The sequence below is a fragment of the Leptodactylus fuscus genome, chromosome 7 (assembly GCF_031893055.1).
Source record: "Leptodactylus fuscus isolate aLepFus1 chromosome 7, aLepFus1.hap2, whole genome shotgun sequence".
Classification (NCBI taxonomy): Eukaryota; Metazoa; Chordata; class Amphibia; order Anura; family Leptodactylidae; genus Leptodactylus; species Leptodactylus fuscus.
In genome coordinates this window covers 41,015,295-41,039,509 of record NC_134271.1, presented here as the reverse complement: position 1 = coordinate 41,039,509, position 24,215 = coordinate 41,015,295, and the positions used below count along the sequence as shown (strand labels likewise).

At 42.2% G+C, this 24,215-nt stretch overlaps 1 protein-coding gene across 1 annotated transcript; it reads left to right on the top strand.

Moving 5' to 3' along the window:
• Nucleotides 1-4,426: 4,426 nt before the first annotated feature.
• LOC142212607 (C-signal-like) lies at nt 4,427-23,996 on the top strand. Its single transcript, XM_075280570.1, has 6 exons — nt 4,427-4,603; nt 6,287-6,338; nt 11,085-11,272; nt 18,672-18,809; nt 22,872-22,982; nt 23,723-23,996. Exons 1-6 carry the CDS (start codon nt 4,457-4,459, stop codon nt 23,834-23,836), a joined length of 750 nt encoding a protein of 249 aa, XP_075136671.1. The 5' UTR covers nt 4,427-4,456; the 3' UTR covers nt 23,837-23,996.
• Nucleotides 23,997-24,215: the final 219 nt, after the last annotated feature.

Here is a 24,215-nt window from a genome sequence, read left to right as displayed (position 1 = left end):
CAGGGGGAGGGGTTTGGTGCCCTCTTATAGGGACCAGCCAGGTGATTATACTTGGCTAATTAAAATTTCCGCCTGTCCTACCAGCACACAGGGGCAGAAAATACCCCATATTGTGCCGCTGGTGGGACGTAAGGGAAATGTATTTATTATTATTTTATTAAAACTATTTTTTAAATGATCTAATTAATTTAATGTTTCTGGAGAATTCCCTTAAAAATAACAAAGAAGAAATGTAATAAGACAAACATTTTGTAAATTATGTCTATTTATTAGTTTTTTTCTTATAAAATCTGTGATTGTGGAAGACACAAATCACATCAAATCTTCCAGGAAGGTGTTAACTCACAGATTTCTTATTATGGTCACGGGGCTGTAAATTCAGCCAAGAAAGCTGCAGCCGCTATCCACTGGGGATCTCAAAGCAGTCATGGCTGAGTTTAAGGTGCAGTCTGTCCTGGTAACCGGCTCCAACAGGGGAATAGGCTTAGAATTTGTACAACAGTTTCTGAAGAGTCCAAATCCTCCAGAAAAGATATTTGCTACCTGCAGGGATCCAGAATCTCCTCAAAGTCAGGTAACAACTAAGCTTATCAATTTTCATTTGGTGTGCAAATGTTAGAATGCACCTTATATTATATATGCTTTTAATAATTATTGGCGGAGAGGTTAAAATATAGATATTAATATATACTATATATGTATTGAAATATAAAAAAGTTTGTGAAGGGACTGCTGATATTTACCTAGCAAGTGCATGTACCTAAAACAAGGATTCAGCTATATAGTATTCCTTCCAGCATGGCTGATCGATAGAAATACTTGTACTTGTTTCTATGCAGAGAAATTATGTTCATTGTCAACTTTTACAGTAGAAGGAGATGCAAACATGGTCTTGTGGATCAGTTTGCATGCATCTTTTTTTTCTTATGTTTTTTTCACTTTTGGGATCATTTTTCTTCTACATCACTTACATGCATATTTTTTTTCTACCTTTACCTATTGCGTGCATATCTTGTCACCCTCTAGAGTGCTGCTATATTTTTTCTTTTCATCAGTTTTTATTAACATTTCTGTGTAATTCTTTTTTTTTTTAAATAAAAAAACATGGTGTAAAGTTTGTTGTTTTTTTTGGTGCAGATTTTGGTTTTTAAATGGCTGCACTTAAAGGGGTATTCCCATGACGCTTGTTCACTAACCTGCAGGCTGTTGTGCTCTCTTCACTTCCTGCTTTTCTTGGCACCTTGGTGGGCGGGGTTTCACTTGCACGGGATTGGTTGTAAATGAATTACCACAGTGTGAAGCTGATGTAGCAGAGCTGGATTTGAGTCAGCTTGCATTACATACAGAGGTAATGGACTCCCTATCTCAGCACTTATCAACCAAATTCAATTAAACTGACTGATAAGAGCTCAGAAATCCCAGAGCTCTCACCTCCCCTATCTGTGTCATTTAAGTAGAGGAGCTTCTCAAACAGCTCAGAGCTGCTCCCAGCCCCTCCATCCCCCCCTGAGAGCAGGCAGCTACATCACTTGACATTTGAGCAGATAATCCCAAGGGCCATAGAAACAAGTTGTAAACAATGAAGTGAATAAATTGAGATAGCGGCCAAACAAAGCAGTTTTGATAAAGCAATGCATTTAAGAAAAGTCTTAAATCCACATAAACTAGCAGTATAGATAGGATCCTTGTGATGGGACAACCCCTTTAAGTGAGATGTACCAAAATTATTAGGAGGCATTCTTCTTAGTAATGTCATGCCCCAGAGCTAAGGGAACTGAATTTTTTCAGAAAATTATATATTAATCTGCCCAGCTCCTCCTTCTCTATAACATGTTTCCTGCAGATTAAGGCCCCATACACATGACTATAGTTGTTTTCCGGATAGTATACAGACCCATTAATTTCTATTGTCCTATGCACACATTATAGTTTTTATTGATCAATGTCCAAGCCATAGAAACTAACCGTGAATTATGGAGCAAGTCCTATTCTTGTCCATATTTGTGGGGATCGTACAAGTCTTTTTTGCAGATCCATGACTGTGGAAAACATAGGAAGAATATGCAAATCTGACTTCCATGATGTAATTACGATACCAGTGCCTCAAGTATGCACACCAATAGAGGGTGCTGACTGAGAATGTGCAAGTCTATCTTCCATGATTTAATTAGGAAGACAGAGTCTCAGTCAAACAAGCCTATAGAGGGTGCTGCCTTTAACATCATGTCGACCTTCTCAGAGGCCTTTGTTTGCAATGATGTTGGGATTATACCAGATACAGTCTTCTCAGCCAAGGACAGCTGTTTCGATGTACTTGCATCTCGTCAGCTTGGCGTAGAGAGGACTGATCTGGCAGAGGTGAGAGGCTTAGATAGGGTTAAGGGGATATCGTCACTCCATAGGGAGAGACCACCATATAGGTGTGTGGAGTCTTATTAAGCCATGAGCGCTCCACTGCAAAGAAACATGGGAAGAATATGCAAATCTGTCTTCCATAATGTAATTAGGATGCCAGTGCCTCAAGTATGCACACCAATAGAGGGCGCTGACTGATAGTGATACAATGCAGACATGTTTCTTTGCTGATTGCGAATCACTATTTGTGGACAGTAACCACTATGTCCATGTAGCCTTAAAAAGGGCCATTCACTGTCTCCACAGATTCCAATGTTTTTCATCCTTTAATAAGCGTCACCCCATTGATCTTGCACAGTTGGAATTCTTTCTGTAGCCCTCACCCTTCCTTTGCAATAATCCTGTTAGTTGTGGTGCGTAAAAGTGGCTCTATCATTAGGAAAAGTCATTTTTAACAAAACATATACTTGCATAGCTATTCCACACATACCTTTAGTATGTAAATCGCCTCAGTAGTTTTTGAACGAGCCTGTTTATACATATATATATATATATATATATATATATATATATATATATATATATACATACACTAATTAGGCTCCAGCGAGCACTGGAAGTCTCAGCGAGCACTCCTCTCTCTGCTGTGTGCACAGCACAGACTGCTGCTGCTTATATGCTATATTTTTGCCATATTTTTTTCATATGTTGAAGATGTGCTGCCGAAAACCACATTTTAAAACCATGAAAATTTGCAGTAAAACAGGCAGTAAAATGGCAGAAAGATTTGCGTGAAGACACCCCAAGTTTTAGGAGGAGTACATCTGACAACTGGATTACAAAGTGGTTTGCCTAAGGACTTATTCACATTTTGTTTCTCATGCACATGTGTGCCATCGTAGCAGCCCCATTACAGATTTTGCATTGGGGCCCAAGTGTTTCAAGCTATCAGTCAAACTGAAGTTTCTCTTCCTAAATGTGTCTTGAGCAGCTGAACTTGACAAAACCCATCCTACTGCATATACTCTACTTTATAGGTTTGGTTTTTGACCCAGTGGTGTGATGGCAGCCATTCTAGTCCCTACAATGATTCCTCCCTATGGCTGGGGCCTATGTGGCATAAATGTTGCAGGAAAAAATGTTATGTGTTGCCACCGGCGTTTTTTTCCGGCACCGCCTACGTGGGGCCTTAGCCTAAATAATAGAGATGAGCAAGTAGTGTTCAATCGAGTAGGTGTTCGATTGAATACTACGGTATTCAAAATACTCGTACTCGATCGAACACTACTAGCTGTTCGAAGTTTAAGGTTCGATGCAGAACCAGCGTTGATTGGCAGAATGCTATACCCTCGCATGCGCGGTCGGCTCTGCCTAAGCCCCGATGCCTAGGCAAAGTGAATTCCAGCTGGAAGATGCCGCGGGGACACGGCACAGAGAAGACTTCTAAAGGTAAGAGAAGAACCAGCGTTGATTGGTAGAATGTATAGCATTCTGCCAATCAACGCTGGTTCTGCATCGAACCTTTAGAAGTCTTCTCCGTGCAGCGCCCCCGCCAGGAGAAGACTTCAAGGAGAATCCAGCCCGACCGTCACTCGTGGACTTAGTAAGTATAATTTTATCGAATTTTGCCTACCCCTGAAACAAGCATTTCCCCCCATAGACTATAATGGGGTTCGAAATCCGTTCGAACAGTCGAACAGTGTGCGGCTGTTCGAATCGGATTTCGAACCTCGGACATTTTAGTGTTCGCTCATCTCTACTAAATAAGTTTCTTTGGCTTCATAAATGTATTTATGATTATTTTATTAAAACTATTTTTTAAATGATCTAATTAATTTAATGTTTCTGGAGAATCCCTTAAAAATAACAAAGAAGAAATGTAATAAGACAAAAATTTAGTAAATTATGTCTATTTATTAGTTTTTTCTATAAAATCTGTGATTGTGGAAGATACAAATCACATCAATTCTTCCAGGAAGGTGTTAACTCCCAGATTTCTTATTATGGTCACGCTTACTCTTACTTCCTGCCAAATAACACAGGGTTGAAAATACAGCCAAGAAAGCTGCAGCCGCTATCCACTGGGGATCTCAAAGCAGTCATGGCTGAGTTTAAGGTGCAGTCTGTCCTGATAACCGGCTCCAACAGGGGAATAGGCTTAGAATTTGTACAACAGTTTCTGAAGAGTCCAAATCCTCCAGAAAAGATATTTGCTACCTGCAGGGATCCAGAATCTCCTCAAAGTCAGGTAACAACTAAGCTTAGCAATTTTCATTTGGTGTGCAAATGTTAGAATGCACCTTATATTATATATGCTTTTAATAATTATTGGAGGAGAGGTTAAAATATAGATATTAATATATATTATATATGTATTGAAATATAAAAAGTTTGTGAAGGGACTGCTGATATCTACCTAGCAAGTGCATGTACCTAAAACAAGGATTCAGCTACATAGTATTCCTTCCAGCATGGCTGATCGATAGAAATACTTGTACTTGTTTCTATGCAGAGAAATTATGTAGAAGGAGATGGAAACATGGTCTTGTGGATCAGTTTGCATGCATCTTATGTATTTTCTTATGTTTTTTTCACTTTTGGGATCATTTTTCTTCTACATCACTTACATGCATATTTTTTTCTACCTTTACCTATTGCGTGTATATCTTGTCACCCTCTATAGAGTACAGTAACCACTATGTCCATGTAGCCTTAAAAAGGACCATTCACTGTCTCCACAGATTCCAATGTTCTGCATCCTTTAATAAGCGTCACTCCATTGATCTTGCACAGTTGGAATTCTTTCTCTAGCCCTCACCCTTCCCTGGCAATGATCCTGTTAGTTTTGGTGCGTAAAAGTGGCTTTATCATTGGGAAAAGTCATTTTTAACTAAACATATACTTGCGTAGCCTTTAGAAAGGCTATTCCACACATACCTTTTGTATGTAAATTGCCTCAGTAGTTTTTGAATGAGCCTGTGTGTATATATATATATATATATATATATATATATATATATATATATATTAATTAGGCTCCAGAGAGCACTCCTCTCTCTGCTGTGTGTGCAGGCTGCTGCTGCTGATAATGACTCTCACACACACAGCAGAGAGGATGCTCGCTGAGACTTCCGGTGCTCGCTGGAGGCTAATTAGCATATGAATAAAAATGGTCTCATTCAAGAACTACTGAGGTGATTTACATAGCTGGAGGCTAATTAGCATATGAATAGAATGGTCTAATTCAAGAACTACTGAGGTGATTTACATACAAAAGGTATGTGCAGAATAGCCTTTCTAAAGGATATGCAAGTATATGTTTAGTTAAAAATGACTTTCCCAATGATAGAGCCCCTTTAATATGTTACTTAGGTTTCTGCTGTCACGTGGGAAGGTGTGAGCTCTGTAATACTGTCCCTTGTCCGCTTTGGCTCATGATCACTCATTTGACAGTAGATAGCCTATTAATCATATCAGACAACAAAACTAACTGCACTGATTCCTTAGGAATGGTGGGGGCTAATTACCTATAATTAGAGGTAATTAAAGTTAATATAGTTAGATAATATTATAATACATTTTATTTATATGGCGCCAACATATTCTTCAGCACTTTACAAATTGTAGGGTTCATGTACAGACAACATGAGGCATTACAGAATAATAAATCAATTCACCCAATAGGAATGAGGGCTCACAAGAATTTACAATCTATGAAGTCTGTAACAGGGCCCTAACTAGGACTCTTCATTTTATCTACTGCCATTATGTCCTGTGTGACGTCTTCAGTCAACTATGACCTATACTGTAGAACAGGAATAAGTGTTTATAGGGAGGATAGCCTTTTAAGGTTTACTGCTAGGGTGTAAAATGGGTTAAGACAAGACCTATATTTTGCATTGCAGATAAATAGAATGCTCCTTTTTTGTAGGAATTAAAGAATTTGTCCGCCAAGAACCCAAATGTCATAGTGATTCAGCTAGGTGAGTTGTGCAATGGAGAAGGTTTTATACTGTTTCTGAGCATAACTGCAGTTGTGTAACAAGGCAAAAGGTCAACAATATCACATTTCTTTACTTGGAGTAGTAAACTGGTTGGGCTAATAGATAAGGGTACTGCGTCCTGTTTGTAGTGCATGCTTAGGCTGGCTTCACATCTGCGTTTGGTTCTCTGCACGCAATCAGTTTTTGTAACAAAATCTCAAAATCCTCAAATTCTGATATCAATGGGTTGTAAAAACCACCCGCAGTTGTGTGTTTGGAGCATTTCCGTCTGGTATCTCCTCTTTTGAACAGAAAAAAAAGTCGAACTTGCAGGACTTTTTCTCCGTTCAAAAATTAAGGATTAATAACAACCAATCAGGGGTTTTTTTAGGTTTATGGAAAGCGGATAATAAACGGATAGCAATCAGTTTGTATCCGTTTTATAATCCGTTTTTTTCCTCTGAGCTTGCTCAGAATTAAGAAGGGGAAAGAAAAAAACGGATTAGTGAAAAATGGACACAAACGGAACACAAACAGTCGTTGAACCATCACCCATTGACTAACCATCTAAAAAGACAGATTCGGGTATCTGCTGTGTAACAGTTTGGAATCCTTTTTGTACCATATGGTTTTTATCTTATAACGGTTTACAAGTGGACGGACACCAGGCGCAGATGTGAACCTAGCCTTACTATGGTTTCCACTTACAGATTAGTTGGCATCATTGCTTTGCATTACAAAGGTCATAAACAATACCAACCCGGCAGCATGATGTATGTTTTACATGTATATTGGAATCTATAGTCTACCGCAGAGGTACTCAACTACTTATAGTAAAGGTCCATTGACTACATTTTGTCATCATGTATAAGTTCAGGATTTACAGTATTTTTTGACAAAAAGACCCGTTTGACTATACGTCGCACAAAAAAAGAAAAATGAGGCAAAGATAATTTTCTAATGTGGCATTATACTACATGGGGGCATTATACGCTGGGTGGGGGCATCAAGGAACATTATACTCTGGGTGAGGGCACTAAAGAGCATTCTACTGTGTGGGGCAGTAATGGACAATAATGCCTCCAGATAGTTTAATGTCCCATAGAAGTCTCCGCACAGTATAATGTTCCATACAATGAAGTTGAGTATAGTCAAGTCCTTTATTGAGAAGCAGCACCAGTGGATTTCACTTGTTCTATGCATGCTCAGTTCTCATCTAGCCGCTTTGATAATCGAAGTAAATTAATTCCAATGAATGTAGGATCAAAGATAAAAGGTAGGCTAAGGTAAAAGAAAGTTAAGGAAACATATGGTTTTACCTGGATTACCTGGATTTCTGCTTTGATTACTAATAAATGCGGTCTGATTGTTATGTAAATTACAATTAGAAACAACTCAAACTAAACAATACACCAACCTGTCATATGGCTCATGTATTTTAATGAGTGTATGAAGAAAACATCCTCAATGCAGGGATAAGTAAGTGAACCTCCATGTTATTTACTCCACCAAGACCTAATTGACAAGAGATGTTTCAATAAAGGAGATGAGACTGAAAATGTGAGTTTCACAGGTGACACAGAAAGCCTGGTTACAGACAAATCTGTTCCTCTCTAGAAAACTGTTTTTTGTAAAACATGTCTCGATGAAAAGAACTTTCCAAAAATATATGATAGAGCTGCATGTTGTTGGAAAATACTACAAAAACATTGCTAAAGACCTGGATGTATTTTTTTTTATTTAAATAAATAATAAGCAATAATAATAAGAAATTTAACCTATGGGGCTAGTTCACACAAAGTTTTTTGCAGGCAGATTTTGACGTAGAATCCGCCTCATAATCTGCCTGCAAAAAAGGCTCCCATTTGTTTCAATGGGAGCCGCTCGCTTCTTTTTCCCACTAGTGATTTTGCTATGCCCTTTCTTCCCGCGGATTCCGCAGCTGAGACAGCCGCAGCGTCCATGGCGTGAGACTCACTCAGGCCCATTCATTCGATCGTAATCAGGAGCGGGATGCCGTGACGGGCTGCCTCGTGGAGAGTTCACATGGCAGAAAAGGTTTCCGCCGTGTGAACATACCCTTACACTTTGTGTATGAGACAGTACTGAGAAATTCCAAAAGCTAGAACTGAAGTGGAAGAGTTTATCTAGATGAATTATTATCCCTTTACAATGCAACATCAATTCATAGTTAGGCCAGTTCCAACCTTGTGTTTTGGACCGAACACTGGGCAGGGACCTGGACTTCAAGCATCACAGTCAGCTATGCTGGGAGTCTCTGCTCCCTGCAGGATTACAGTCCCAGCCATAGTCCTGCGCTGTGTCATAGATAACTATGGTGCTCGAAGTCCTATCCATATGAGCTGTGGTCAGGCTGGAAATAAAAAAAATTTCACGCCTTGCATGCCAGTAAACTCCCCAGTTTTGCAAACAGAGATAACACAGGAATTTTGTTTCACTCACTACAACTAGTTGTTCTGCTGGGATTACTGTAAGAGAACAAAAGGCAATTCTGAAAGAGGTGAGAAAGAAGGAGACAAGGAGAGCAGCAAAACACCTGCAGAACACTCTATAAAAGAAACTCTAGTGCCCAGTATTACAAAAACACAGATTGGAGTTCATGGAAGGAAACCAGTCCTGAGTCCATCTGGATGTTCCCTGATGCTCCTCGAAAATACTCTATGGACAGATGAGACAAAAGAGCAACTTTTTAATACATATGCACAAGTGTGAAGCCTGGTGCATGAAGCCTCGTATTTGGGCTGCTTTGATGCTTTGGGGACGGGTCGCCTTGTAATCATCGAGGAAACAATGAATATTAAGGCATATTAAAACATTTTAAAGAAGAATGTAAGGGCAGCACTCCATGAACGCTAGCTGAAGACTCAAAGGACACAAGTAAATGAACACAAGTCTGGACCTTAACCCTATCAAAATTCTGTAACACATTTACAAACAGGAGTGGTCTAAAACTCCTCCTGAACAAATGTTTTAAATCTAATATAGCTAAGAAAAAGTGAAATAGGTGACTTATAGCTATGGCACTCATCCTGAACCCTATTTCTCCTTGTATTATTACAAGACAACTGGCATTAACACATTGATAATTCTGCCCCATATAGTGCTAAATCTCCGGATCCCCTCGCACTGTAGATCGCCTGCAGCCACCACTAGGGGGAATTCGGGGTATAGGAAATTATACCGTCACTGCTGAACTCAATGAAAACAGTAAAAATCTCTTAGCACTTAGCTACCACTAGTCTCTTAGACAATGCGTTGTATCTATGTTGAGAAGCAGGAAAAGGAATTTGATGGAAGCCTCTATTCCTTCTTTGGTCCCATGGTGAGTCCATTGTGAGTCCATGCCACTTACATCTCCATTGGTGGTGCAGGCTCAGCAATTGGATTGTTTTAGGAAAGACTGTTTCTCCATAGGGAGAATACAGTCTGGATTTTTCTTAACCATCCCATTTTCTAATGGAGCAGTTATAGGGAGTCTGTCACTAGAACTCAGCATATCAGCCCAGGCTTGCAGATAGATAGGTTACAGTCACCTGAATCAAACAGTGTCTTTTCCTTGTGTACACAGAAGGAAACAGTGTTTTTTTCAGGTGACCCAAACCTATCAATCTGCATGGCTGGGTAAATACATTGGATTTTGGTGTCAGACTCTCTTTATAGCATTGTGTATGTACAGAGCGAAGAGGGTGGGTGATGGAAGGAGTGATCTCATCTCTTTAAAATCTTTGGGCTAGTTCACACTTGGGCAAAGGGGCGAATTTTGACAGCGGATTTCGCTTCAAAATCCGCCCCTTACAATGGTGGTCTATGTAGACCGCCGGGCTTTTTTTTCCGCTAGCGGCCGGCTGCCACTAGCGGAGAAAAGAAGCGACCTGCCCTATCTTCAGGCTTCCGCCCCCGGCAGCTCCCTCCTATGTCGGCTCACCGCGTCTCTCTTGGTGTCAAAACCCGCACGGGCAGTTCACGTGTGAACTGACCCTTTTTGTTCAGCTAAGTGTTGTAGATGTAGTAATAAGTGCAATTTCCTTCCTCTCCAAATAGCTAAACGAAGTACCAAACACATTAAAAAGCGGTGAGCAATGAAAGCACATGGACCCCATAGACTATAACAGGGTCCATGTGTTTCCGCGCAGTTTCCGCATGAATCATGCAGAGAGGAAAGTAGTTGTTGAAGTACTTTTCTCTCCATATGGTGTGGAAACCGCGTGGAAAACACACTGACCCTATTATAGTCTATGGGATCCATGTGCTTTCATTGCTCACCGCTTTTTAATGTGTTCGGTATTCCATTCGGGGGTCCCCTAGCAGACTCCCCAAACAGAATTTCTGAACGCAGATGTTAACCAGGCCTTAGTAATTTAATATTTAATGACATGGTAAATCCATGACTAGTAACTTCTGCTGTTAGCAGCCCTTGACCCTACACAATGCGAGATTTCTCAGACAAGAAATATAACCCTTATATACTATATATATAGAAGGAGTTGGTTCAATTTCACGGAATAATAAAGGTGACTTGACAGAAGAAATGTAAAAAAGAAAAGGTTAGTTTTGGGGGTTGATGGTCCTCATAGAAAAAGTGGCTGAGGATCAAATATAGACTAGGTGCTCTTTCAGCGGGAACGAATGACCTTTACCATACAATGAGGTAGGATCAAAGTTACAATACAAACCTTTATTTTTCACTGCTTTTCTTTATCCTCTTCTGCCTGTGCTGTTCTGAAGACACCACCGACCCTGCAAGTGTTAACTCCTCGGTAAAAGAAGTAGAAAAACATTTGAATGGACAGAAGCTGGATCTGCTGATCAACAATGCCGGAGTACTAACACACAATAGCCTGGAGTCAGAGACCTCTGAGGACATGTTACGTGTCTACAACATAAATGTGGTGGGCCCTATGCTAGTCACTCAGGTACAGTCTATGTAATAATGTTTGTTGAAATATGGTTTGTCTGAATTTGTGTCTATAAAAGGGTTGTATGAGATCACTTTCAGTGGCGTAACTAGGAATGGCGGGGCCCCATGGCGAACTTTTGACCCGACGCTGAAGAACTTGACCAACTGACCCCTAGCACCACTGCCCACTATAATCCTATTAATATTATAAATGTGAAAGTTTGTGAGTTTGTGTGTTTGGATGTTCGGATGTTCGGATGTTTGTTCCTCAATCACGGAAAAACCGCTCAACCGATTCGGCTGAAATTTTCCACAAACATAGTTAATACACCCGATTAAACAATAGGCTACTTTTCGTCACAATAGTGCACATACGTTTGTGCCAGGACCCCCACAAAACCCAAACTCACACCACCATCTCTGCAATCTCACACACTTTGGACCATAGCAAGCCACAAAATTCATATTGCCCTCTACAGCCTCGCCCCTAACCCCACACAATCTCATATACATATACTTTACCACTTTGCCCCTCACCTTACCGATACTCCAGGAGGCTCTCTTTAACGCTCCGGAGCAGCCATGTTTGCCGACTCCCACCGCTCTGACAATCCGCGACACCCCCCACCCATGTCAATACCCCTAGGCGGTCTAAAAGATGCAAAAAAATTTTTTTTAAAAAAAGTAAAAAAAATATATATAAAAAAAAGGATTAAAAATTCAAATCACCCCCTTTTCCCTAGAACACATATAAAAGTACTTAAAAACTGTGAAACACATACATATTAGGTTTCCCCACGTCCAAAATCGCCCGCTCTACAAAGCTATACAAATATTTTTCCTGTTCGGTAAACGCTGTAGCGGGAAAAATGGTCAAAAGTGCCAAACCGCTGTTTTTTCACTGTTTTGATTCTGATAAAAATTTGAATAAAAAGTGATCAAAGCAATAACATTTCCCGAAAATGGTAGAACTACAAAGTACACCCGGTCACGCAAAAAAAGACGCCCTATACATCCCCGTACACGCACGTATAAAAAAAGTTACGGCTGTCGGAATATGGCGACTTTTCAAAAAAAAATTTTTAAACACAGTTTTGGATTTTTTTTAAGGGGTCAAAATGTAAATAAAACCATATAAATTTGGTATCCACAGAATCGTAAGGAAACACAGAATACAGGGGACATGTCATTTTGGTTGCACAGTGAACGCCGTAAAACCAAAGCCCGTAAGAAAGTCGCAGAAATGCATTTTTTCTTCAAATCCACCCTATTCTGAATTTTTTCCCTGCTTCCCAGTACATTATATAGAATAAATAATGGTGGCATCATGAAGAAAAATTTGTCCTAGGAAAAATTAAGACCTCATATGGCTCTGGGAGCGGAGAAATAAAAAAGTTATGGGGTTTAGAGGGAGGGGAGTCAAAAACGAAAATCAAAAAATGCCATCGGCGGGAACTTCAAATACTTCTGTCCCAAAGTCACTATGTAAAGTTTCTCACAACACCGTATAGCAGCTCTAATACAAATTATCTTCAACACAAAAGTCTCATGTATTGTCTGAATTACAGCAAAAACAAGATACAAAGTTACATTTCATATCCCATACCTTATACACAGTATGAAAACCTTACCCATGCCAGTATATACCCACTTCTACAATCACCGCAGACGGAGTCGCGGGTACCAGCTAGTACCTTATATTGGCTCCTACACACAGTATTATGTCCCCATGGTGGCCCCACTACACAGAATTATGTTCCCTTACTGGCCCCACTAGACAGTATTGTGTCCCATTGTTGCCCCTGCACACAGTATTATGTCCTCATACTGACCCCAGTACACAGTATTATGTCCCCATACTGGCCCCAGTACACAGTATTATGTCCCCATACTGGCCCCAGTACACAGTATTATGTTCCATTGTGGACACACATGAACAATTATTATACTCTGGGGTCTTTCCAGACCTCAGAGTATAATAATCGGAGACCCAGAGAGATACAAACATAACAAACTACTGTTACTTACCTATCTTCCGACTCCCCTGCATTCTCCGTCACTGTCGGCCATCTTCTGGGAAGTAATGTGACTGGAGCCCTGCGTCGCAGATCATATGATGTCACGCAAGTAGGCCAAAGCCTGCCCGGAGCCTGGAGAGGTAAGTAACACAGTTTTTTATGTTATCTTACCTCTCCCGGGCCTCCGATCGTTATACTCGGGGGTCCAAAAAAAACCCCTGTATAATAGTGCATAACGCCAGCCGGTAACAACCTATTAAAAAAAGAAAAACGCAGGGGTAGCGGCTGTCGCTGGGCCCTGTGGCAGCTACTACCACTGCTACCACGGTAGTTACACCACTGATCACTTTGTTCATAAGCTAACCTGGTATTTCAGTGATCCTTGGTCCCTTTGACCAAATAGATATTCCCAATTCAGAAATTTCAGGCCAATCCAGAGGAAGCTACACTACTAGACCCCATCTATTGAGAGAATTGGAGCTTTGGCCTCCTATTCGGTAAGCCAAGGTGCTGTGTATGGGATGTCAGTGGTGAAGTGCCTGCACATGTGCTCAACTCTCTCTTAGAGCCTATAGGAAATAATAAAACATATTTGGAGAATCATTTTATCCAGATCACAGCACTGACGATAGGTGATAGACACAGCTCATCTCTACCCCCGAACAGTGATCTCTGTACAGCAAACAAAGTATTACTTCCACATTTTCCAATAGAAATCAGTAAGAGACACTTATGAAGACTGGCATTTTCAATGCCAATCTTCATACAGTGGTGGCCAAAAGTATTGGCACCCCTGCAATTCTGTCACATAATACTTGCTTTCTTCCAGAAAAAGATTGCAAGCACAAACTCTTTGGTATTAATATGTTCATTTATTTTGCTTGCAATGAAAAAACACAAAAGAGAATGAAAAAAAAGTCAAATCATTGATCATTTTACACAAAACTTCAAAAATGGGCCGGACAAAAGTATTGGTCCCCTCAGCCTAATACTTGGTAGCACAACCTTTACACAAAATAACTGCGAACAACCGCTTCCGGTAACCATCAATGAGTTTCTTACAAGGCTCTGCTGGAATTTTAGACCATTTCTCTTTGGCAAACTGCTCCAGGTCCCCCCTGAGATGTGAAGGGTGCCTTCTCCAAACTGCCATCAAGAGATCTCTCCACAGGTGTTCTATGGGATTCAGGTCTGGACTCATTGCTGGCCACTTTAGAAGTCTCCAGTGCTTTCTCTCAAACCATTTTCTAGTGCTTTTTGAAGTGTGTTTTGGGTCATTGTCCTGCTGGAAGACCCATGACCTCTGAGGGAGACCCAGCTTTCTCACACTGGGCCCTACATTATGCTGCAAAATTTTTTGGTAGTCTTCAGACTTCATAATGCCATGCACACGGTCAAGCAGTCCAGTGCCAGAGGCAGCAAAGCAACCCCAAAACATCAGGGAACCTCCGCCATGTTTGACTGTAGGGACCGTGTTCTTTTCTTTGAAGGCCTCTTTTTTTCCCCTGTAAACTCTATGTTGATGCCTTTTCCCAAAAAGCTCTACTTTTGTCTCATCTGACCAGAGAACATTCTTCCAAAACATTTTTGGCTTTCTAAGGTAAGTTTTGGCAAACTCCAACCTGGCTTTTTTATGTCTCTGGGGAAGAAGTGGGGTCTTCCTGGGTATCCTACCATACAGTCCCTTTTCATTCAGACGCCGATGGATAGTAGGGGTTGACACTGCTGTACCCTCGGACTGAAGGGCAGCTTGAACTTGTTTGGATGTTACTCGACGTTCTTTATCCACCATCCGCACAATCTTGCGTTGAAATCTCTCGGCAATTTTTCTTTTCCGTCAACATCTAGGGAGGTTAGCAAAATCACGGCCGCAAAATAATGCGGCGTATACGATCCTGGCTCCCATTGAAATCAATGGGAGCTTTTATGGCGCGCAAAGTCTCACACGCCATATACGTGCCACATCACGCGGCATGTTACTCTGTGTGAACGCACCCTGGGAATGTATATGTTAAGCAAGGCCCAACTAGGCTCCTATTAGAGGAAGAATATTTGAAACCCATCACCTTTTTCTTCACTTCCGTAATGTCAGTGTGGGAATCTATGCAGGTTTGGCTGGAACTTGTTAGGAATCATTTCTAACTATCTCATTGTGTTATTTATCTACTCATAGTTTAAAATACCATATCCTGTACTTAAATCTCCAACATTGGCTTTCGAAGGGTATAGAGATGAGAAAATAGTATTCGAAACTCTAGTTTCGAATACCTCGCTCCTATAGGAATGAATGGAAACGGCCGAAGACCAGGTTGTTAAATGCCGGCCGCTTCCATTCATTCCTATGGACCGAGGTATTCAAAACTAGAGTTTCGAATACTATTCGCATAGACCTCCCAGTTGTATGATGACCCTGTTCTCAAATCCTTAGGTGATTTTCCAACCTAAGGCATATCTGTCTGGCACAGGGCTCTTCTTGTAGCAGTCTCTCTCTTATGGACCATGGAAACATGAACAAAGGGCAGGAGGCAATAAAGAGAAATGTGTGAGATGTGATGTTATGGGGTCCAGGTCATGAGCCTAGTCACAGGGCAGCAGTTGTACATTATGGCAGCTAAACATAAACATATTTATATGGATTTTTTTTATTAAAAAAAAGGGGGGGGGGCTTTCTCTGCCCTGCACAAAGGAGCAGACCTTTCTTGGCCAAAAATCATATCAAGGCCATCAATGTGCTGGACTTTTCTCCTATATTTCAGACTTCATTCTTTATAGGACTGATCTGCTGGTTTGATTGTGTTCACTATGTACACTATGTTCATACTTGTGGCATTCTATCTGTTCTCCTAGTCCGTCACAGCACCATAAGCAATGACATTATATGACAGACGGTGACAGCTCCCGTCGGTGTACGTTACTTTTTAACAGATATTGCTGACTCACAAAGCCCGCCCGTCCTGAAACACTTTTTCATCCAGGATTTCTGTTGGACTTTGAGCTAGAAACTCTGACACAGATGTGAACGTAGCCTTACTGACCTGTTGTAACTGTTTCTTTTATCTAAGGCTGGACTCACATCAGTGTTTGGTTCTCTCTTCAAAATCGGTTTTTGAAACTGTCTCAAAATTCTAAAAAGCTGATTTTGAACGGTTCAGTGTAAAACCCATTGATTTCAATAGGTTGTAAAGACCATCCGAAAGTGCATGTTTGGAGCATTTCTGTCTGGTATCTGCTCTTTTGGGCACAGAAAAAAGTTGGATATGTAGGACTTCTCCGTTCAAAAAAATAAGGGCTCGTTCACATCTGCGCCCGGTCTCCGTTCATGCAGGTTTCCGTTTCCTGCACAAAACTGAGCACGAGACTATAATCTGCAGGACTCCTTCATACCCATTCATTTGAATGGGTATGAAAGATGTCTGGCCGTGAGCGCCGGCGAGCGTTTTATGCTCTCCGCCGCGAAACTGTTTTTTTTAAAATCGGACACAGAGTCGGACATGCAGTACTCTTTGTCCGATTTTAAAAAACCGGTTTCGTGGCGGAGAGCATAAAACGCTCACCAGCGCTCACAACCAGACCCGGTCTGACAGCTTTCTGTCTTCTGCATGCAGAAGACGGAAAGCTTAGAACGGACTCCGGACGCTAGTGTGAACCTAGCGTAAGGATACCAGACCAACCCGTGTGTGTGTGTTTTTCTTTTCTTTCTTATCATCGTCTATGGAAGTGAGGGCGGGTTCACACCTGCGCCCCGGTCTCCGCTTTGTGGGTTTCCATCTTCTGCCGACAGGAGACGGAAAACCGGCAGTCAGTGTCTGCCCGTGAGTGGCTGTGAGCGTCTTCTGGTCTCCACAGCGAAACCTTTTCCTTTTTTAAATGGACACAAAGTCCTGCATGTCCAACTTTGTGTCTGGTTAAACAAAAACGGTTTCGCCGCGGAGACCAGAAGACGCTCACTGCCTGCCGGTTTCCATCTCCTGTGCAGTTTCAATTTCTTGGGCAGGAAACGGAAACCTGCAAAGCGGAGACCGGGCGCAGGTGTGAACCCGCCCTAATCTATTTCGAATCTGTTTTTCTCTTGGCGCTTGCTCAGAATTTAAAAAAAGAAACGCACAGTTTTTTTTGACTGACACCTACTGTATAATCTATCCAAAAAGACAAATTCAGGTATCTGCTTGTGTTACTGTTTGGAATCCTTTTTGGACCACACATTTGTGAACATAGCGTAATAAAAATGTAATGTTAAAAAAAGATAGTGGTGGAATAGCTCTCCAAGGGGCTTCATGTGACTGCTATTTTTTATCCATTGTTCTGGTCCTCCATCTTAGCGTAAACTTAGCATAAACTATTTCTAAAATTTTTCATTCAATCTCTAGCAACCTGTTCAGTATTCAAGAGACCGTAGTTTAATTTAATTAATTTAGTTTAATTTGCTCTGTGCTTAACAACAGTGGCGTAACTACCGCCATAGCAGCGGAGGCAGCTGCCACAGGACCTGGGACATTAGGGGCCCGCTGACAGCCGCTACTGCTGCTATCATTATACTCGGGGGTCTTTTCGGACCCCCGAGTATAATGATTGACGGATCAGGAGAGGCAAGAAACATAAAAAACATGTTACTTACCTCTCCACGATCCTGCCTGGCCTCCTTCATGACGTCTCTGACGTCACATGAACCCGGCCTGCATCCCGGGTCATGTGACATCCGACGTCATTAAACAGGGACAGCAGCGCAGAAGGCAGCGGAGAAGACCGCGTAGGAGCCGGGGGACAGGTAAGTAACAGTAATTTTTTATGTTTTTATTCTCCCGGGTCTCCGATTATTATACTCTGGGGTCTGAAAAGACCCCAGAGTATAATAATTGTTTAGGGGTGTCCACAGTGGGACATAGTACTGTGTGCAGGGGACACTATTGGGGATAATACTGTGTGCAGGGGCCACTATGCGGGATAATACTGTTTGCAGGGGCCACTATGGGGGATAATACTGTTTGCAGGGGCCACTAAGGGACATAATACTGTGTGCAGGGGCCACTATTGGGGATAATACTGTGTGCAGGGGACACTATTGAGGATAATACTGTGTGTAGGGGCCACTAAGGGACATAATACTGTGTGCAGGGGCCACTATGGGGGATAATACTGTGTGTAGGGGCCACTAAGGGACATAATACTGTGTGCAGGGGCCACTATGGGGGATAATAGAACGCGCAGAAATGCGTAGGAGGGGTCGGTCGAGGTCTTTGGCGTCGGTGTTGGTCGGGGGGGGGGGGGGCCATGTCAAAAGTTTGCCACGAGGCCCCGCCATTCCTAGTTACGCCACTGCTTAACAATCATGTACTTTGCAAAAACGCTGTTGTTGGACTTTGATGTTCTTTTTCATACTATATTATTCTATGCATTTAGGCTTTTTATCCCCTCCTGAAAAGAGCAGAAGGCCCAGGAAAGGCAGCGATTGTTGATATCTCAGCACTGCTTGGATCACTTGAAGATCTCCCAAAACTCTTTGATCATTTTCCAGTTATTTCTTATCGTTGCAGTAAGGTAGGTTGCTGTATATGGCTATTGAGCGTAGAGGGAATGTTGGAGCAAGTGTTTATTTTGTAATCCATAGAGAATTTTTGTACACGCTGCATTCATTGTATGACAGAATTACTTTGTATATAAGGGTAGCAGGGAGCTTAGTGGTTAGCACTGTTGCCTTGCTGCGCAGGGTTCAAATCTGACTAAGGGCAACATCTGCATGGGGTTTGTATGTTCTCTCCATGTTTGAATGGGTTACCTTGGTACTCTGGGTTCCTCCCACATGCCAAAAATATACTGATAGGTAAATTGGCTTCCTGTATGAGGCTAAAGCCCCAAGTAGCTGGCCACAGCAAAAGGAGAAAAGAAAAAAAAAAACCTCTGGAAAAAACATGGTGGTAACACCACATGAGGGCCACGGCATAAAACACAAAAAAACTTACCCTTGTTGGTGTTTATGATTCTCGCCTATATGACAACCACTAACTCCACAGCGTTCTTTGCACTTTTTCGTCCCTTGTATGAGAAAGCCTATTACAAATGTTTGTCAAGTAGTTTGCATGCTGTATGTGTAAGCTTGAGTTTACAGTTTTTATCAAATGTAATATAACACATGGAGTGCCACTGGAGAGGTGCTTGTTACTAGTAAAATATTTGCACTGCGTCTAAGGGCTGTAGGCTAATCTTCTGTACTGATAGATAAATTCATTACATTAAAGGGGCTCTATCATTGGGAAAAGTCATTTTTAGATAAGCACATCCTTGCATAGACTTTAGAAAGGCTATTCCACACCTACCTTTTGTATGTAAATCGTCTCAGTGTTTTTTTTTTTTAATGAGCCCGTTTTTATTCATATGCTAATTAGTCACTTGGTGCACCCCGGAAGTCTCATTGTGCACCCTCTGCCTATTCTTTCCTATGTATATGTACAGCACAGGCTACTGCTGATGAATTCCTGCTTCCTGTTTGCACTCACAGATCGGAAAGAATAGTAGAGAGAAATGCTGCCGGGAACTTCCTGTGCTGGCTGGAAGCTAATTAGCATATGAATAAAAATGGGCTCATTCAAAAGCCACTGAGGCAATTTACATAAAAAAGGTAGGTGTGGAATAGCATTTTTAAATGCTATGCATGAATGTACTTAGTTAAAAATGACTTTTCCCAATGATAGAGCCCCTTTAAGGCCGTTTGCAGACAACTGTACTGCAACGGGCCTGCCGTAAATTAAAAGCATGTGCTGTACACAGGCGACATGGGGATGTACTTCCACAGCTCTTTTAATTACATGAATAGGATCCACAGAAGCAAGGGCCGCCAAATAGGACTGGAATTGGACCTGTCCTATCTGATACGGCCCGGACTGTTGGCCCACACACGTAAACATGAAAATCACAGTCATGTGTACGGGCACATAGAAAAGAATGGGTGTACTACAGTGTACTATCCTTGAAATACATGGAGAGCCCACTGACCCACGCCATGGTTGTCTGCAAGGAGCCTAAGGTCTTATTCACCACCAAATGGCTGTGTCAGTCTGTGTACATCAAGTCCATAGATGGGACTTTTTCACGACAGTGAATAACATCTATACCAGACCTGGGCAAAGCCCGGCCCTCTGACTGATTCAGTCCGGCCCGCACAGCTTTGACTAGGGAGGCGTGTCTAGGGGGGGCGTGTCTTAGTGCCTGCCGAAGATGGAGATGTGGAGCGTGTCATGATGATGAGAGATGTAAGGTGAGCTGCAGGGGGGAGAGAGAGTGTGTGTGTCTATATGTGTGCCTGTCTACACTCACCGGCCACTTTATTAGGTACACCTGTCCAACTGCTCGTTAACACTTAATTACTAATCAGCCAATCACATGGCGGCAACTCAGTGCATTTAGGCATGTAGACATGGTCAAGACAATCTCCTGCAGTTCAAACCGAGCATCAGTATGGGGAAGAAAGGTGATTTGAGTGCCTTTGAACGTGGCATGGTTGTTGGTGCCAGAAGGGCTGGTCTGAGTATTTCAGAAACTGCTGATCTACTGGGATTTTCACGCACAACCATCTCTAGGGTTTACAGAGAATGGTCCGAAAAAGAAAAAACATCCAGTGAGCGGCAGTTCTGTGGGCGGAAATACGTTGTTGATGCCAGAGGTCAGAGGAGAATGGCCAGACTGGTTCGAGCTGATAGAAAGGCAACAGTGACTCAAATAGCCACCCGTTACAACCAAGGTAGCCAGAAGAGCATCTCTGAACGCACAGTATGTCGAAATTTGAGGCAGATGGGCTACAGCAGCAGAAGACCACACCGGGTGCCACTCCTTTCAGCTAAGAACAGGAAACTGAGGCTACAATTTGCACAAGCTCATCGAAATTGGACAATTGAAGATTGGAAAAACGTTGCCTGGTCTGATGAGTCTCGATTTCTGCTGCGACATTCGGATGGTAGGGTCAGAATTTGGCGTCAATAACATGAAAGCATGGAGCCATCCTGCCTTGTATCAACAGTTCAGGCTGGTGGTGGTGGTGTCATGGTGTGGGGAATATTTTCTTGGCACTCTTTGGGCCCCTTGGTACCAATTGAGCATCGTTGCAACGCCAAAGCCTACCTGAGTATTGTTGCTGACCATGTCCATCCCTTTATGACCACAATGTACCCAACATCTGATGGCTACTTTCAGCAGGATAATGCGCCATGTCATAAAGCTGGAATCATCTCAGACTGGTTTCTTGAACATGACAATGAGTTCACTGTACTCCAATGGCCTCCACAGTCACCAGATCTCAATCCAATAGAGCATCTTTGGGATGTGGTGGAACGGGAGATTCGCATCATGGATGTGCAGCCGACAAATCTGCGGCAACTGTGTGATGCCATCATGGCAATATGGACCAAAATCTCTGAGGAATGCTTCCAGCACCTTGTTGAATCTATGCCACGAAGAATTGAGGCAGTTCTGAAGGCAAAAGGGGGTCCAACCCGTTACTAGCATGGTGTACCTAATAAAGTGGCCGGTGAGTGTATATGTGTGTGTGTGTGTGCGTGTCTATATGTGTGCCTTTCTATATGTGTGTGTATGTGTGTGTGTCTATATGTGTGTCTATATGTGTGTGTGTGTGTGTGTGTGTGTGTGTGCCTGTCTATATGTGTGTGCCTGTCTATATGTGTGCCTGTCTATATGTGTGTCTGTCTATGTCTGTCTGTCTGTCTATATGTGTGTGTGTGTGTGTGTGTGTGTGTCTCAGTAACCTAGGGGCAGAGATGGAAGGGGAATGTTATACTAGGGTAGAGATGGCAGATGGAGGGGGGGACATGAAACTGAGGGAGAAATGGAGGGGGGGACGTGAAACTGGGGGTAGATGAAGAGGGCACTTAGACTGGGGGGACATTAAACCGTGGAGGAAGCTATAGGGGGACCTGTCTGCCTCTAGTTGCCCCCAGTTTAATGTCCCCCTCCAGCTACCCCTACAGTTTAATGTCTGCTTCCAGCTTCCTGATTTTAATGTCCCCCTCTAGTTGCCCCCAGTTTCATGTCCCGCTCCAGCTGTCAATTTATTGCCGCCCTCCAACTACCTCCACTGTTTAATGTCCCCTCCAGCTGCTCCAGTTTCATGTCCCCTCTAGTTTCCACCAGTTTATACTGGGGCACCAGGAGAGGGACCTAATACTGTGGGGCAGTTGGAAGGGAATATTACAATGTGGGGGCATATAATGTACGGGTGACTGTAGGAGGATTATACTGTGTGGGGGCACATGGAAAGATGATCGGGAATGGGCGGAGTCAACGTAGAAGTGGGTGGAGCTAAATTTGTCGTGGCACGGCCCTCTAGCATAGTTTCAATTTCTTATACGGCCCCATGGGAAAATTAATTGCCCACCCCTGATCTATACGATGGTTGTTTATAAAGTCCATGAATGTCAGTGGGTATATTCACAAAGCTCTATGTCCACCTTAATGGACAAAAATAGCAGAGGTCAGTTTTGGGGGTTTTTTTTGACAGCCGTAAAAAAACAAAAAACAAAACAGTCTGTCAAAAAAACTGGCCTGTTTTTTTTTTTTATTATTTATTTATGCTATTTATATTGTGTCTTATAGGCTGCCCTTAACATGCTGTCAAGATGCCATGCAGAGGGATACAAGAAGGATGGCATCATATCTATAGCTATTCATCCTGGTTGGGTTAAAACGGACATGGGAGGCGACCAGGTATGAAATCATTGGCTTATTAAAAAAAAAACCACACACATTGCAGATTTGAGCAGTCTTTTGCATCTGTCTTCATCAGGCCAAAAGCAGGAGTAGATCTTACACATAGAAAACTATTTATGACATTTTTATACTTATTTTTTGATGCACACAAGTTTTGGATATAGAAATATGGATCTTTAGCCCATATACTGCCCCGGTGTTAGTACACAGGTTATCCAGGCTAAAATTTTATTTTTAATTAGGCTGGGGGAGGTGGGAAAAAAAAAACAAAAACAAAAAAACATTCAGTCACCTGTCCCTGGTGCTCCATTGTCCTCCCAGCGTGGTCTGGTCCTGCTGCTCAGCTGTCTTCTTTTGCGGAAGTCCTCAATGTGACGTCATGGTAAGGTACCCGGGGACGTCTCAGGTAGTGATGTCCTGTATCCTTTGCCGAGGTCGCTGATAGACCTCAGCAGTCACGGGCAGAGGGGACTTCTGCTGGAAGTAAACAATGGAGCTGCAGGACCGAACCAGAGCACCAGGGACAGGTAAACGTTGGGGGGGGGGGGGGGGGGGGGTAATTTTAGCCTGGACAACTCATTTAGCATACAGGCACAAATCCCGTTATGCAATTCAAACATAGCTTGAGTTGTGGGATTCCTGTATATGTAGTACTGGAATTGGGATTGGATCGCAAGCAGGGGAAGACGTCCTTACTGTAACCTACTCATGAAAGTATTCTTGTGTCTTATTTTCAGGCTCCTCTTACAAAAGAAGACAGTGTCAGGAGCATGATGAACATTATTTCAACCCTCGAAGAAAAACACAGCGGTACTTTTGTGGACTGGAAAGGAAACATTATTCCTTGGTAAACCCTGGAACAAGATGGTGTAGCAAAATATCATTTACTCATGGTGCTCCATTTCATTAATAAACTTCCAGATACCATTTATTCATATACTGTAGTTATTCAAGTTTTCAGTACAATGAATTGAGTCATTGCAAGATTTCTGTAATCTGACCCACCAATAAACAAGACAAAAGCTGGAACTATTTTTTCTTATTAATATATAATATTTACCTTTAAGGGCCGTTCACATGACAAAAATGAAGAGTTTTAGGCGGACATCCACCTCAAATTCCTCTCCCATTTCTTCCACCAATTAGGCTCAGATGGCTAAATACTGGAGCTTTTGACCTACGCTCTCTGTGGCAAGACAGCAGATTGCTTATTTTTTCAGAATCCCACTT